Genomic DNA, 18,085 nt, shown 5'->3' with positions numbered 1-18,085 from the left:
TATTTTTGGACAAAAATAAAAAGACTTAAAAGGTACACATTTTAACATTGGATCAGATTACAAATGAAGTATTTCAATAGACCCTCACAAATTTTATCCTTTTTAAATATTTAAATCTTATTCAGAAAGAAAGGGTAGACGGTTATAATCCCATTTTCTATAACTAAAACAAATTTTCTTCTCAGCTTGTGCATAAGACAGTCTAGACTACCAAAGAACTTATTTTTCTTTATATAAATCTAGATGGCACTGGAATTTAAAGGTGATGACCCAAATTTGCACATGCAAAGTTAAGCGTATTACTGGGACTTTCCCTGGTGGTCCAGTGGTAAAGAATCTGCCTTACAATGCAGGGGACACGGGTTCAATCCCTGGTCAGAAAACTAAGATCCAACATGCCTCAGGGCAACTAAGCCTGCATGCCACAACTACTGAGCTCACGCACGCCTCAACTAGATCCTGCGTGCCACAAATACAGAGCCCATGCGCCCTGGAGCCTGCATGCCACTACAGAAGAGAAAAGCTACTCGCCACAACGAGAAGCCCGTGCACCACAACGAAGAGCCCCTGCACTGAAATGAAGGATCCTGCATGCCTCAAGGAAGATTCTGAGTACTGCAACTAGACCCAATGCAGCCAAAAATTAAATAAATAAATAAATAAATAAAAAATCTTAAAAAAAAAGTTAAGTGTATTACTGAAAAGCTCAGTTTTACTGATGGTTTTAAAAAGACTATTTAAAAATAACAAAATTGGGCTTCCCAATTTCGGTGGCTCAGTAGTTAAGAATCCGCCTGCCAACGCAGGGAATATCCCACATGCCGCGGAGCAACTAAGCCCCTGTGCTACAACTACTGAGCCTGCGTTCTAGAGCCCGCGAGCCACAACTACGGAGCCCACGTGCCACAACTACTGAGCCCGTATGCCACAACTACTGAAGCCCGTGCACCTAAAGCCTGTGCTCTGCAACAAAAGAAGCCACTACAGTGAGAAGCCCGTGCACCACAACAAAGAGTAGCCCCCGCTCACCACAACTAGAGAAAGCCCACGTGTAGCAATGAAGACCCAACGCAGCCAAAAATAAAAATTAATTAATTAAAAAAAAATTCAGGGACTTCCCTGGTGGTCCAGTGGTTAAGAATCCGCCTTCCAGGGGCTTCCCTGGTGGCGCAGTGGTTGAGAGTCTGCCTGCCAATGCAGGGTACACAGGTTCGAGCCCTGGTCTGGGAAGATCCCACATGCCGCGGAGCAACTAGGCCCGTGAGCCATAACTACTGAGCCTGCGCATCTGGAGCTTGTGCTCCGCAACAGGAGAGGCTGCGACAGTGAGAGGCCCGCACACCGCAATGAAGAGTGGCCCCCGCTCGCCGCAACTAAAGAAAGCCCATGAACAGAAACGAAGACGCAACACAGCCAAAATAAATAAATAATTTTTTTAAAAAAAGAATCCACCTTCCAATGCAGGGGACAATGGTTTGATCCCTAGTTGGGCAACTAAGATCCCACATACTGCAGGGCAACTAAGCCCATGTGCTCTGGAGCCCACACACCATAACTAGAGAGCCCACGCACTCTGGAGCCCGAGCGCTGCAACTACTGAGCCCACACGCTCTGGAGCCTGTGCACAACAACTAGAGAAGAGCCCCTACACCGCAACAGAAGATCCCACATGCTGCAACTAAGACCCAATGCAGCCAAATAAATAATAAATTTTTACAATAAATAAAAATAACAAAATTCAGTTTATCAGAAAGTCTTCATATACACTTAAACTCACAATCAATTTTAAGAGAGAAAAGAGTATTATAATTATGTTGGTTATGAAAAACAATTTAAAATGAGATCAAATAAAGGATTATATAGAATCAAGTCTCTGTCCTTTGGACTTTGAAAATATAATGTAATCACCATAATGATAATGAATATCATAGTCCCATGAGAGCTGATAAGAGTAGCTATCAGATCAGGGGTTACAACTCTATTTCTTTCTTTTTTAGTGGTATGCGGGCCTCCCACTGCTGTGGCCTCTCCCGTTGCGGAGCACAGGCTCCGGACGCGCAGGCTCAGCGGCCATGGCTCAAGTGCCCAACTGCTCCGCGGCATGTGGGATCTTCCCGGACCGGGACACAAACCTGCGTCCCCTGCATTGGCAGGCAGACTCTCAACCACTGTGCCACCGGGGAAGCCCTCTATTTCTTGACTTAGAATATTTCAAATATCAAGTAAGCAACTAACAAAGCGCTGTTTTCTGCATGCAGAACTACTTTCATAAATTAATACATTTGTATAGCTTGTTCGTAACACATGAAGCTCAAAAATAATCTGGAAGAATTTTAGAACAAGTAAAATGTCATATTTAAAAAGAAGCGCTGTTTGAAGCCTTACTCTGGGTTACAGTTGAGTTTCTGAATATCTTCATGCAAATTTGGAACAGGAGGCTGCAAAGGTGTCAATGGAAGCATGTTTCTTTCTTGAAGTAGATTGATAACCCTTAGCCCCTCTGGATGTAGACTTAATCCACTCATGCTTGCAGGTAAATGATTAGCACCTAAAGGAGTCTAAAGATATATAATTTCAAAGTAAGTAGCCTTTATAATGTCTTCAGTTGAAAAGAGAAGAGTATAAGGACTTGGTTACTTAATTTCTCTCTAAATAACAACACTGTAATCTAGATTTCCTGGTCAATTTTTGGTTCTGGAGATATGTAACAGGACAAAGGCCTTATGAAATATTTATTACCATTCTAACTGGTTAAAAATTTTCATTATACCTTCCTAAAATTTTTTCATGTGAATACAGTTTAAACTGAAGTGGAATACAGGTAAAAAAACAAAAACAAAAAGTATACCTGAGTAAATGCCTGTGGACCACCTGGATAATTCAAGGAAGAGGGTGGCATTCCTGTTGTACTAGGTGGTATTGTGCTCTGATAACCAGGTGGTAAGGAGGGATATGAATATCCAACACTTCGGCTCATTGTAGGATTCTTATTAGTAAGCTGTGGTGTTGCTAGAAACAAGGTAACTTTTAAGTTCTATTTAACACTCCAGAGTACTTTAAATCAACACACACATCCATTAAATTATAGAAATCGTAACTCTAAAATCCTTTGGGTAATTTAATACTTTCATTCATCAATTTTGTAAAGTAAAACAAATAAACACTAGTAACAAAGTAAGAGCAATGATTAAAATCTAGCTACAGTGGACTACACACAAAAATAAGTTTAGTATAATTAATTTACTCTCATATCTCATATCATGTACTAAACTTTGTATTCAGACTAAAATTTAAGTCAAAACAACTTTAATTAAAACATACTAAATGTTCAACTGGATAAGTAAATTTAAATAGATTTAATTGAAAAAAATACTCTTCGGTCATAACATAATAGTAATAAAGCCCATAATCCCAATCCTAAAGGGGAAAAAAACCTAACAAAAAATCTAAACACATGGAGATAAAAAATGCTAACAGTAGGTATCATTGTGTGACATAATTATGAAGTTTTCTTCTTTGTTTCCTACAAGGAACACATACTTAAAAAAACAAAAAAACTTTTATAGCATCTCACCCAAGAAGCCACCGCCTTCAATTTCATCATAACTATTGTGAACCACCATAGATCCATTATTGGTATTTGGTATAATACCTAAGGAGGAAGTTTATTAACAATATTTAAATTAGAACCATTATTATAATTTTTGCAAGATTTGAGCTAACGTTTAAAATTTATGATAACTTTCCAAATGACAAATAGTTTAAACCACAACCCAGGAAATGTTAAATGTTGAAATAAAAATTTCAAAGAATGTAAGATTTTAAATATACAAAATATAAAAAAGTTTCAAATAACTTTATAAGCTTCCAAAAAGAATGGTACTTTGTGTAGTTTATAAAATTATATACTACCTGAAAGATTTTACTAGTTGTGAGAGCAGCATTAAAAACTTCTAAGGAGCAGTACGCACTAAAATAAGTCACCAAAATCAATACTATTTAAGGATGAAATAAATTTATGAGGATAAAAACCTTTTTTAAAAAATATGTAAGTAAGGGCTTCCCTGGTGGCGCAGTGGTTGAGAGTCCGCCTGCTGATGCAGGGGACATGGGTTTGTGCCCCGGTCCGGGAAGATCCCACGTGCCGTGGAGCGGCTAGGCCCGTGAGCCATGGCGCTGAGCCTGCACGTCCGGAGACTGTGCACAACGGGAGAGGCCACAACAGTGAGAGGCCCGCGTACCGCAAAAAAAAAAAAAAAGTAAGTAAGTCAGCAAGAAAAACAAATATCGTATATTAACGCATACATGTGGAACCTAGAAAAACCGGTTTGCAGGGCAGAAATTGAGACACAAAGAACAAATGTATGGACACCAAGGGGGGAAAGTGGCGGGGGGGATGAATTGGGAGATTGGGATTGACATGTATACACTGATGTGTACAAAATGGATGACTAATAAGAACCTGCTGTATAAAAAAATAAATAAAATAAAATTCAAAAAAAATAGAATATAAGAAAAAAATTTTTAAAAATAAAAATATGGAACAGAGTAGAATCTAGAGTTAAGTTTAAGGTGATATATATTAATTAGAACAATTGCTTTGGTCTAGCAAACAACCACTAAAATGAATAATAAAAATTTATCATTATGTACCTCTGCTATTTATTAGCTCTAATTTGGGTACAGAAGAAACTAAAATCAATGAATAGTATCAACCTCTAGCACCTAAGTATAAAGGTGCTAACTTTTAACAGTTTTAACACCAAATAGATAAGTTTAATGGTTTCATAAAGTTAGTAACTCCTTTCCAATTCTCAAGACCACCAGGCCTTTAGCCATGAGTTGATACAGAAAACCTTAGTAAAACTGTTTTGTAGAAACAAAAACATAGAGCATATTTTTAGTTGGTTAAAAGTTTAAATACTTATTGTAGCTTGATATTCAAAATTATCAGGTGGCAACCAGTGGGACACGGCTTTATCATTTTGTTACTCATTGTTAACACCATTCTTTTCAAATTATACACAGGTCAGTTTTTTCCCTACTAACAATACTAAAAAAAGGAAATGGTAGAAGAAAATACAAAAATGATAATATTGATTATATTGAGTAGTAGGATATGGGCAGTGGTTTTTTCCCCTCCTCTTCTGTTTTCCTATTTCCAATCTTGCTGCAATGGTTATATTATGGCTAAAATCAAATTTCTTATTTTATAAAATATTTTGTTTAAATTAATAAACTTACATGTTAAAGTTACCTCTGAAGACAATGCTTTAAAACTATAAAACATCAAAATGTTTGTATACTTGACTTTTTATTTAGGCTCATAAATATTTGTTACATTTACAGTAAGAGTGGCAAGCAAAATACTGCTTCCATAAAAAAGGGCCAATGTATTAAAAGGATAGTTCTAACATCATGTCCAGAAAAGCAAAATTTCCTTTCTCGCCTCCCTCTCCCAAAAGACATATAACTTTATAGCCATGATTTTTAAAATCTGCACAGCAACAAAAAAAGTCAACAGTGATCCCAAAAGCTATTCCACAGCCCAGAATGGGGCAGTGGAATACCAAGAAACTTTTTTAAACTCTAAATTCCTGAGGGGCATCACTAACCAAAAAAACTAGATTTTCTGTTAGAATATGACTTGAATGCACGGAATTCAGATAATATTCACCTTTCCACCCTGAGTCAAAACTTTAGGACGTGACTTGGTTTTTGTCTTGCTTACCTTCTTGGTTGCTAGCTGAATTAAAGGTGGGCTGGGGCACAGCTCTATGTGTTGATTTCTGAGGCGTAAGGGCCCTCACTGGAGGTGGTGCTCCAGTTGGAGGGGGCCCAAGAGGAGCTCCTGGTTGAAAAGTGGTAGGCAGAGGTGTATTCACTAAGGGGGGTGCAGATCCTATGGAAACAGTGGTTTTTCACATGACACTTAAGAACTTAAGAAAAATGCCAAAACGGCCTTTTACCGAATCTAAGTAACTTCCAAATCTATAGTTCAACTACAAACCAAAAATTACTAGAAATAAGTTAACCTCCCAGATGAATGACTTTCTAATTTATATGCATACTTTACACATTTCCAAGTCTCTCCTACCATAATTCTTACCTGTCGATTATTAAAGCAGTATAAATATAAAGTCAGCATCAAATCACTTATACAGTAGATACAATGCCCTGTTTATTGATTAATTTTTCATTAACTGGTCACAGTTTCAACAGGCCACATCAAATATTCCAGTAGAAATTAACATTAATAAAAGTTTATGAATACCTATCAATATAGTCCATTCACTATCATCAATTAGGTTTAGAGTTAGCTTTCTAAAACTACAAACTATTGTGGTTATCCTAAATTTTCCAAGTTTTAGTTCATTTTGCTTCATTTTTATTGGGGGTATAACCTGTTAAAATAGATAATAAATGTGTACACTGTTCAGTGTTTACCTAATAATAATTAAAAGTAGTTTACTTTCAATAATTGCTTAAATACTATATTAAGAACACTCCCTAGGCTTAAAAATCAGGAAATGATCCAAAGTTTACGTATAAACCTTATGAAACACTGATATCCAAGAGGTTTAAAAGTACCCATCAAACAAAACTAAGAAATGACATGGTATTTGTCCTTGTATCTACCAGTATCTCACTGCCTCAATTTCACCAATTTTCTATTAGGACAGTAAGTTCTGACTACTGTAAAAACACTGTGAGTTACCCTTGGGGAAATTCTTCTGTGTGACATGCAAAGTTCCAAAACCCACAACCACCTGTTCATTCAAATCAATAATACTGCTTCCACCTTCTCATTTGCTAAAGAGGAGGAACAAAGTCTATAAAGTAGATAAAATACTACTGATAATACTACTGATAAAATATATGTGATTTAATTTTTCATTACAAGACTTTTAATCCTCTGAATTTGTAAGTGAAATAGGTAATAAATTTTACATATAATATATTCTACCTGTATTTTGTAAAACTCTGTATTTTGTAAAATCAAAGGAATAAAGATACCTAAATATAAAAAATTTCAATATGTTTCTTCAATACTGTTCAATTCTCCAGGGCCAAATTGAAAAATGATCTCCCAACAAGACTAATCAGTGCCCTGTTGTCAAAGGTGAAGACAAAGATTACTGCCATGTAACTCCCTTATCAAAGAAGCACCCATACATATCTATGGCAATAGAGACAAGTCAAAGGAACAAAAGGGCAAGGTACATTTGCAACTCAGCATGAATAAGAATGTTTGATACATCTGGCCACAAAGATGTAACAACCTAATGTTTAACAGAATACAAGTGAGCTGATAGAGATTTTTCACAGCTTTAAGAGGAATATTGTTGAATCCAGAATAGGCTACATTTCATAAAATAGATGTTTTCAAGTTGAATGACTCTTATTTAGAACACTAATAGTTAGAGTTTCAGAATCTGCCTTCTGAGATCCCTAAAACTAATTACATGCTAAAAGGTGTCCCATTAGAAAAAAAAAGTCAGAGAATTTTAATACATGAATTAGAAATTTGCATAACTTAGATACAGTTTTTATTTTAAGATTTTTTTGATGTGGACCATTTTTAAAGTCTTTATTGAATCTGTTACAATATTGCTTCTGTTTTATGGGTTTTTTTGGTTTTTTGGCCGCAAGGAATGTGGGATCTTAGCTCCCTGACCAGGGATCGAACTGGCACCCCCTGCTTTGGAAGGCGAAGTCCCAACCACTGGACCACCAAGGAAATCCCTAGATACAGTTCTGAGATCAGACAACCAGGCACCTAACAATGATGAAAAAACAGAGGTAAAAACTGGGGAAGTTTTTTAGAGTTCTCATTAAGAAAAGAGAAGGGCAGTCATACATCTCTTGTAGGTTCATTTTATTAGTTTATGTATCTTTCTTTCCCCTTCTTTTATATAGAAACCTTCATAAGTTTTGGCACTTCCTTATGTCTCTTTCACCACATCTGTGCTGTAATCAAGGTGCTCTACCTGAGGGCTTCTGTTATAGCCAAAAAAATATTTCAGATTATTGATCACGTGCTTTTTAATGAGAGGCTACACCTAATTTTAAATAGTACCTTTTCCCAACCTATTTTCTTGTGGCTTTGGGAAAATTATTCAAGCCTCACATTCCTTATCTGTAAAACGTACTGCTGTAAAGATTAAATAAGATAACACACATTAAAGTTTGGTAAAGAGCTGGAAAATAACAAACATTCAATAAATGATACCTATATAAATGTTACCTAAAAATGTTACCTAAAATGTTACCTAAAATTCTATATAATAAATGTTACCTTAATAAAGAAGTGAATGTTCATTAACTTCAAGTGACTGATGCTCACTCATGGTGTCAAGTGAATAAGAATAAGAGTAATCAGAAGGATTTTAGGTCTAACAATTATGGATCAGAAGATCTCTCCAAAGAAACTAAGTTTCTAGAAGCAGCCTTAATCTTTACAAGTCCAAAATGCATTCACCAGGGCCAGTGGCTAGTCAAGAGGCTAAGAAAAATAGTTTCAGCAGTTAACAAACTACAAAACTGATGAAGTGCATGTAGTATCTAGATGCAGAAATACATATGAATATAAAAAGGTAATGACTGATATTACTATTTCACTTGGAAACTTTTACTAGTTCATTTCCTTGAGGATGTCTGCTGAGCAGAATCAACCTGCAGATCCTAATACAGAATCTGAAATGCTTTTCAAAGTAACACTATTAATGTTGATAAGTGTTTAAGACAAATTTTAATATAAAAAAAGGGAATAGTGAAATGGTTAAATGAACCTACTTTTGAACCGTATATGACCAAGCACTGAGGTTAAAAAATAAAATGATCAAAGTCAGTCCAAGAGTATATAGCTTTCTTCCCAAATTGATGTACAGATTCAGCACAATCCCTATCAAAATCACAGCTGTCTTTTTATTGCAAAAATTGACAAGCTAATCCTAAAATTCTTATGGAAATGCAAGGGACCTAGGACAGCCAAAACAATCTTGAAAAAAACCTAAAAAGGTGGAGGAGTCAATCTTTACAATTCAAACCTTACTACAAAGCTACGCTAATCAAGATGTTTGGTACTAGTATAAAAATAGACATATAGATCAATGGAACAGAATTCAGAGTACAGAAATAAACCCTACATTTATGATCAACTGATTTTCAACACGGGTGTCAAGATCATTCAATGGGAGGAAGAACAGTCTTTCCATCAAATAGTCCTGGGACAACTGTATATCCAAATGCACAAGAATGAAGCTGAATCCCTACCTACTAACACCATACACAAAAATTAACTCAAAATTGATCAAACACCTGAATGTAGGAACTAAAGTTATAAAACTCCTAAAAAAAACAGAGATAAATCTCTGTGCACTGCCTTCTGACCACAGAGTGCTCAATAATACTCCTCACCCCAAAAGTACTGTCTTGTTTTCACCTGCCCCTCCAGATTCCCTGGTTTCTGGAGCCAAAAATTGTCTATGCCATAACAAATAGACAAGCCAAGCCTTAGATCAAGTCCAAAGAGAGACCACAGGGATTAAGCTTCCCTAGAATACAAGATGGAAACCCATTAATAAAAGTAATGGCCAGTACTTAAGTGGTTCTGCATGCATACCTGAAACCCTGAAATATCATGGGTGACTCAAAGAAATTCAGAGGATACCTTCAAAGGAAAGAAGCAAGGCAGGAACAATCATGATTTTAAGTTGACCCAAAGGTTACAGAAGTAATCTATTTAAAGATTAACAATGATCAAAAAAATCAATAGCCTTCCACATGATTTTAAGGTTGAAATAGTCATTTAAAACATTTAAACAAGCAAAATTTTCCCATCTCTACATTTTAAGCAGTCCTGTAAGAACTCTACCTGATTTTATGAAGTTGTTTTGAAGTGAAGCATCTCCAGAAGAAACATATTGAGGAGTTGTCAAACTTGCATTCCCAGACATGGTCGGTTGGGATGATGCACGAGGACAATGGTTTGTCTGTGACGAATAGTTATATTGCCAATTCAAGGGTGGTGGTATGTTGGCTCCAGGAAGAAAGCTACCAGAAGGCATTGGTGTAGCAGCTGGGTTCTGAGAAGTAGGTAGTGGCATTTGGGGAACAGGACCACTACGGAGTGAAGGTGTCACTGGATTAGAAGCCACAGATGGTCTATAAACAGTCTGTCCAGGTCCCTGATAATTACTTAGTGGAGAAACAGTCTGGGAACCACCAGAGTTAGACTGTCCAGAGACTGGATTCAAAGTCTTTGCTGGTATTAGATGAGGGTAGGATCCTGGAAGCTGAGAATTATATCCTTGGCTCACTGACACTTGTGAAGACATCAGTGCATTTTGGACAGGACCTTCCAATAAGAGGAGGAAAAATTAGTTTTACAAACAAATAAAGCAATACTTTAAAAAATACAGTAAAACATATGGTGCTCTCACAACCCAACAATGAAAAGACAAATAACCTAATTAAAAATGACCAAAGAACAGATGAATGGATAAAGAAGATACGGCACATACATACAATGGAATATTACTCAGCCATAAAAAGAAACGAAATTCAGTTATTTGTAGTGAGGTGGATGGACCTACAGTCTGTCATACAGAGTGAAGTAAGCCAGAAAGAGAAAAACAAATACTGTATGCTAACACATATATATGGAATATAAAAAAAAAAGAAAAAAATTGTTCTGATGAACCTAGGGGCAGGAGAGGAATAAAGACGCAGATGTAGAGAATGGACTTGAGGACAAGGGAAGGGGGAAGGGTAAGCTGGGACAACGTGAGAGAGTAGCATGGACATATATACACTACCAAATGTAAAATCGATAGCTAGTGGGAAGCAGCCACATAACACAGGGAGATCAGCTCGGTGCTTTGTGAACACCTAGAGGGGTGGGATAGGAAGGGTGAGAGGGAGATGCAAGAGGGAGGAGATATGGGGATATATGTGTATGTATGGCTGATTCACTTTGTTATAAAGCAGAAACTAACACACCATTGCGTAGCAATTATACGCCAATAAAGATGTTAAAAAAAATGAGCAAAGGCTTTAAATAGCATTCAAATATACTTCCAAAGAGGTAAACAAATGGCCAGTAAGCACATGCAAAAATGTTCAACATTATTAGTCATTAGAGAACTGCAAATCAAAACCACAATGAGGGTGGCACAGTGGTTAAGAATCCACCTGCCAATGCAGGGGACATGGGTTCGATCCCTGGTCCAGGAAGATCCAACATGCCACAGAGCAACTAAGACTGTGCACCACAACTCCTGAGCCTGTGCTCTAGACCCCACGAGCCACAACTACTGAAGCCCACATGCTTCACCTACTGAAGCCGGCACACCTAGAGCCCGTGCTCCACAACAAGAGAAGCCATTGCAACAAGAAGCCTGCACACCACAACAAAGAGTAGCTCCCACTCACCACAACTAGAGAAAGCCCACGCGCAGCAACAAAGACCCAACGCAGCCAAGAAAAAAAAAAAAAAAACACAGTGAGATACCACTCACACCAACTAGGACAGTTATAAAGAAAAAGCTGGAAAGTGACAACTGTTGACAAGGATGTGGAAAAACTGGAAAGCTCATACATTGCTAGTGGAAATGTAAAACGGTACAACTACATTGGAAAATAGTTTGGCAGTTCTTCAAATGTTAAACATAGTTATATAATCCAGCAATTCCACTCCTAGTCTGCATAAAACCTTGTACACAAATGTTCATAACATCATTATTTGTAATATCCAAAAAGGAGAAACAACCCAAATGTCCATCAACTAATGAACAGATAAACAAAAGAGGCATAACCATACAATGGTATATTATTTGGTCATAAAAAGTAATGAAGTACTGATGACATGCTATAATACAGATGAACCTTGAAAACTTTATTTTTTTTAAAGACTATTGATATTATTAGTGTTTTTTTAACATTTTATGTTTGTTTATTTATTTATTGCATCAGGTCTTAGTTGTGGCTCGTGGGATCCTTCATTGTGGCACATGGGCTCCTCATTTTAGTGCACGGGCTTCTCTCTAGTTGTGGCACACGGGCTGCAGGGCGTGTGGGCTCTGTAGTTGCAGCACACAGGCTCTCTAGCTGTGGGTGTGGGCTCAGTAGTTGCGGCTCGCAGGCTTAGCTGCCTCGCGGCATGTGGGATCTTAGTTTCCCAACCAGGGATCTAACCGGCGTCCCCTGCATCGCAAGACGGATTCTTAACCACTGGACCACCAGGGAAGTCCCAACTTTATACTAACTGAAAGGCATTAGTCACAAAAGATCATACACTGTATAAATCATTTATATAAAATGTTCAGAACAGGAAAACCCACAAACACAGAGGTAGATTTGTGGTTACAACAGCTGGAAGGAGGGAATGGGTAGTAACTGCTAATGGGTATGGGGTTTCTTTTTTGGGGGTGATAAAGATATTTTAAAACTGATTGTAGTGATGGTTGCAATTTTCAGTGAATACACTAAAAATCATTGACCTGTACATTTTAAAGCTGTTATTAAAAAATTAATCTCTAGGGCTTCCTTGGTGGCGCAGTGGTTAAGAATCTGCCTGCCAATGTAGGGGACACGGGTTCAAGCCTTCGTCTTGGAAGATCCCACATGCCGCGGAGCAACTAAGCCCGTGAGCCACAATTACTGAGCCTGCGCGTCTGGAGCCTGTGCTCCACAATGGGAGAGGCTGTGACAGTGAGAGGCCCGCGCACCGCGATGAAGAGTGGTCCCCGCTTGCCGCAACTGGAGAAAGCCCTCACACAGAAACGAAGACCCAACACAGCCAAAAATAAATTAATTAAAAAATATTAATCTCTAGAATCACCACTTCTAAGGAATATGCTGTCATTTTTGCCCATAAAACTAAACAATGAAAAGAAATAAGATGAATATTTTTCAAAAGACGGCACGCATACAAACCTAATTTCTTTGGACGTTTTACATTCAAAAGGTATAAAAAGAAAATACGTATCTTCCAATCATACCCCCTCAATCCATGCAAGCAATGTACAAATATCATCAGCCTAATTTGAATCGTTTCATAAATTACACAATACTTATACAAACATACATAAGCATATGCATATATAGAGAGAGGTAGGATTGGGAGGCCTACAAAAGCATACACACATAAGTAATATGTAGCTGGGGAGAGAGAGTCTATACGCATTGCTCTGCAAAAAAAAAAAAAAAAAACAGGTATCCTTCCAGGACAAAAGAAATAGATCCATATGTGTTAGTTGCAGCAATGTTTATAATAATGGAAAATTGCAAACAAATTAAATATCCATCAGCAGGAGACTGAATAAATAAATTGTAGATTAGTCACACAATGGGCTAATTATCAATAAAATGAGTAAACCAGATGTACATCTACCAACTAAAATAAATTACAAAAAGAATACTAAGAGAGGGCTTCCCTGGTGGCGCAGTTGTTGCAAGTCCACCTGCCGATTGAAAAAAAAAAAAAAAAAAAAAAGAATACTAAGAGAAAAAAGGGAAGTTATAGAGAGGTAAGTATGATATCCTTCTTATAAACCTTTTTATTATGAAAATTTTCAGACATACACAAAAATATTAGACTACTTTATGCAGTCTCCCACACAAAAAAAGTTAAATGTCAACAGGAATTACATTTGATTTATATATTCATTTTGGATTGTTTGACATTTTATGATAGAAAATCTTTCAGGAATTCCCTGGCGGTCCAGTGGTTAGGACTCTGCACTTTCACTGCCGAGGGCCAGGGTTCAATCCCTGGTCAGGGAACTAAGATCCCACAAGCCATGCAGCACAGCTGGAAAGAAAAACAAAAACAACTTCCTTTCTATCATAAACATGGTATATATCTCTCCACTTATTCAAAACTTGTTTTATATCTTCCAATTATATTTCATGCTTTTTTCGTAAAGATGTCTTATACCTTATTTAAATTAAATTTAGGGGCTTCCCTGGTGGTGCAGTGGTTAAGAATCCGCCTGCCAATGCAGGAGACACGGGTTCCCTGGTGTCCCTGGTCCAGGAAGATCCCACATGCCACAGAGCAACTAAACAAACCCATGTGCCACAACTACTGAGCCTGCGCTCTAGAGCCCGTGAGCCACAACTACTGAAGCCCATGTGCCTAGAGCCCATGCTCTGCAACAAGAGAAACCACCGCAATGAGAAGCCGGTGCACTGCAACAAAGAGTAGCCCCCGCTCGCCACAACTAGAGAAAGCCTGTGCACAGCAACGAAGACCCAGCACAGCCAAAAAAAAAGTAAAACAATTTTTTTAAAACTTAAAAATAAATAAATTAATTAAATTTAGTTAACTTGTTGTTAGGGATTTTGTAGTTTGTAAGTACTATGAACAGAACATTTATTTTCACTTCTAAGTAGTTAAAACGGTATCTATTATTCAAAGCACCATAAATGTCCAATTATAAGGTGACATTTTCCTCAAAAATTATTTCTCAAAAAAGAAGTCACCTTACATATGAGTCTCTACAAATGTTCTCATTGTACAAGGATGCTTTGTCATAGTACATTAACACTGTTTCAAACAGTGGATACAATTAATTAATGAGTTATGAAATCAATGAGTTACAAACTATCTTTTTAGTAATGCCATCCGTGGGACCATCATTCTGGCCAAGCTCTCCATCGTTCCCGTGCAGCGAGGCTACTGGGGGAACAAGATCGGCAAGCCCCATACTACCCCTTGCAAGGTGACTGGCCGCTGTGGCTCTGCGCTGGTTCACTTCATCCCTGCCCCCAGGGGCAATGGCATCCTCTCAGCCCTGTGCCCAAGAAGCTACTGATGATGGCTGGAACTGATGACTGCTACACCTCTGCCAGGGGCTGCACCGCCACCCTGGGCAACTTCACCAAGGCCACTTTTGATGGCATTTCCAAGACCTACAGTTATCTCACTTCTGATCTCTGGAAAGAGACGGTGTTCACCAAGTCTCCGTATCAGGAATTCACTGACCATCTTGTAAAGACCCACACCAGAGTTTCCATGCAGAGGACACAGGCTCAAGCTGTAGCCACCACATAGTTTTCTATGAGAAAAATAAAGTGAATGAAGCTAGTTAAAAAAAAAAAAAAGATAGTTAAGAATGGAAAATATCGGACTTCCCTGGTGGTGCAGTGGTTAAGAATCCACCTGCCAATGCAGGGGACACGGGTTTGAGCCCTGGTCCAGGAAGATCCCACATGCCACAAAGCAACTAAGCCCATGCACCACAACTACTGAGCCTGTGCTCTAGAGCCCATGAGCCACAAATACTGAGCCCACAGGCCACAACTACTGAAGCCCACGCGCCTAGAGCCCGTGCTCCGTAACAAGAGAAGCCACTGCATTGAGAAGCAGGCACACCGCAATGAAAAGTAGCCCCTGCTAACCGCAACTAGAGAAACCCTGCACACAGCAATGAAGACCCAATGCAGCCAAAAAATAAAATTAATTTTAAAAAAAGAACGGAAAATATCAATGGGTTACAAACTATCTTTTTAGTAATGAAAAAGAACATAGTTAAGAATGAAAAATATCGCAGGACATTATATGTAATAAGGCAAGTACTGTGAGGTTTCATTACAAATACATACATATATGAATATATATACTGGGTCACTAAAATATTTCTTATTGTAGATTATAGTCAAAGTCTGAAAGCCCGTGACCAACTGATACATTTGCATCCTCCTTTATCCCTCTATGATTTATTTCCTACACATCCTATTACCTTTTAAAACATGGATCATATCAACTTCCTACTCAAAACTTTCAAAGTCCTTATCTTAGCTTATAATATCCTCTATGTCCCTGGCCTCCTTTCTGGTCTCATTTCCGACTTTCTTTTTTTTAAATATTGAACATTCATTTTATTTTAATGAAACAGTGCCAGGATAATACATATGTTCTTTCTGATCTGGAAGTAAGTAGCCTGTAGTTTTCTGATTCTATTTGTTTTTCACTTGTTCTTTAAGCAAACTTTAATATAAAGTTCAATTTTTCTTTAAGATTAGGTTTAACATAGACTATGTCAACTCAGACAATAAGCCAATGTCTTGAACCACAGATTCATTAGTTCTATCTTTGTTGTATTAATTATGCATGGTTCTTCTCTTAATAGGCTGTTTCCATCCTAATTTGACTTTGCTATTAGTGAATAATATCTGTTTATGTGTATAGGCCAAGGGGTCTTTTTATCTGATATCTCTAACTTTGGAAAGATGTCTATGCAGGCTGTATTTAAGCCGACTTGGAGCAGATTTGCACTTCCAAATAAACACATACCTTTACAATTCTACCTTATTAACAGTTTATCATACAATCCGAAATGGCTTAATGAATAATTTCCACTAGAGACTGAAAGCCCTGTCTGTATAATGGAACACCAATTCTTTGAGTTTAGTAACTGATTATGGTAAGGTCACTATGTGAACTGACATCAATTACTCTGTTTTAATGGCCAAAGGCCATTACTAGCAAGCTATTCAAAGAACTTCCTACTCTTCCTCTCTGCTCAGCTCCAGCCACATCCACCTTCTTAACGTTCCTTCAACAAGCTTAAAAATGCTTCTACTGTAGGGTTCTTCACTTTTTATTCTGCCAAGAACACTCTACTACTAGCTTTGTACATCCAGATCTGGATTATGTAAACTGTCAATACGTGATTTGATGTATACTCCTTTGTCGCAAAAAGGTATATAATTGTACTTTGACCTCTAACAGGTGGAATATTCCTCAGAGTTCTCTAAAAGACTGTCTTCCAGGTTATAATCCTCAGGTTAGGTGGAATAAAATTTTCATTTCTTTCTTAGATCTTAGACTATTAATTAATTTTATTGTCAACACTATATTTAGGCTAATCATTCATTTTATTACAAATGGTTAGGAACACTCCATTCATTGACTAATTGAAAAGACAGATTTTACTAAATATCTACTGAGGACACAAGGTAAGGTCCACTCCATCCCTGCCCTCAAGTAGCTATAGTCCAAACCGGAAGACATATAACCAGGCAGGGACAAAACAGAGTGAAATATTAAGAGATAACAGGAGTTAGCCCCAGGAAAAGGATTGTCAAGGGTGTTCCCAGAAAAAGGAACCAACATGTGCAAGAAAAAGGAACAACATGTGCAGTCACCTGTGGCCATGAAAGGGCAGTCTGAAAAATCAGTATGGCACCGCAGAGTCAAGTGACTGAAGTGAGACAGGAGGTTAGGACATAAAAGAACCTCTTGGGGATTGGAGGAGAGATCAGAGATTGGAAGAGACTGGAGTCTATAGCAGTAATCCAGGTAAGAAATAATTGACTAAACAGCAGCAGTGGGAATACAGAGATGTCTGAATCAATGAAAACATTTGTAAAAAGTTAACTTATAAGCATATTTTGGGTCATCTGGATAAAAACCAACATCTCACACCTTGTATTGCCACAAGATTTCATGGCCCAGTCTCATATTTTTATTTATTGTTTTATCACAGGCCAATATGCCAGAGGCCTTCAAGCCACGTGCAGCCAAGTGAAAGCCAAATATTAACAAAATGCACAAAATAAGCAAAAGTCTTACAGTATATCAACGAAGAAAATGAAAAGAATATGCAAATAGTAGAAAGACAAATACAAAAGAAACTGCTTTGTAGTAGTCATTATCATAGATCCATTTTGAGTGACTTATAATGTGAAATTTTTATTTTTATATGTATCAACTTGCAGTAGTTCATTAGAAATGTAGTAGTAAATACGTAATGAAGTTTTCACTAAATGGATTTTAATTATATCATTTTGAAGTCATTAATAAATTATGTAGCCCATCAAAATAATAGATCAGAGACATTAAAGGGGTCCAGAATATACCACCATGGCATAAAAATTATTTTGAGTACAGGGCATGAGTTTTGGGAATCATTTACCTGCCCAAAAGCAGAGCTTCCCAAAAGAACTCAAAAGAATTAAGTTGTCATAAATCTCCTCCCCAGGAGCAACCAGAGAAGACTGCCTCATTACCTGAGATGATAATTCTCCACACCACACCTAAACATACACTGTCACAAAATGATCAAGTCTCCCA

General features: G+C 37.5%; 1 protein-coding gene across 2 annotated transcripts in view; it reads right to left on the bottom strand.

Moving 5' to 3' along the window:
* Positions 1–18,085, bottom strand: part of SEC24A (SEC24 homolog A, COPII component) — a 60,796-nt gene that overhangs the window by 38,005 nt on the left and 4,706 nt on the right. For both annotated transcript variants that reach the window (XM_024752291.1, XM_024752290.1), the window contains exons 2-6: positions 9,878–10,360; positions 5,732–5,902; positions 3,575–3,652; positions 2,849–3,009; positions 2,386–2,558 (exon numbers count right to left, since the gene is read on the bottom strand). In XM_024752291.1, coding sequence (XP_024608059.1) covers positions 2,386–2,558; positions 2,849–3,009; positions 3,575–3,652; positions 5,732–5,902; positions 9,878–10,360 — 1,066 coding nt within the window. The remainder of the gene's footprint in view (positions 1–2,385; positions 2,559–2,848; positions 3,010–3,574; positions 3,653–5,731; positions 5,903–9,877; positions 10,361–18,085) is intronic.

The sequence above is a fragment of the Neophocaena asiaeorientalis genome, unplaced genomic scaffold (genome assembly GCF_003031525.2).
Source record: "Neophocaena asiaeorientalis asiaeorientalis breed wild unplaced genomic scaffold, Neophocaena_asiaeorientalis_V1.1 scaffold204, whole genome shotgun sequence".
Classification (NCBI taxonomy): domain Eukaryota; kingdom Metazoa; phylum Chordata; class Mammalia; order Artiodactyla; family Phocoenidae; genus Neophocaena; species Neophocaena asiaeorientalis.
Note: the sequence above shows the minus strand (reverse complement) of the source record. Positions and strands in the feature narration are given on the sequence as shown.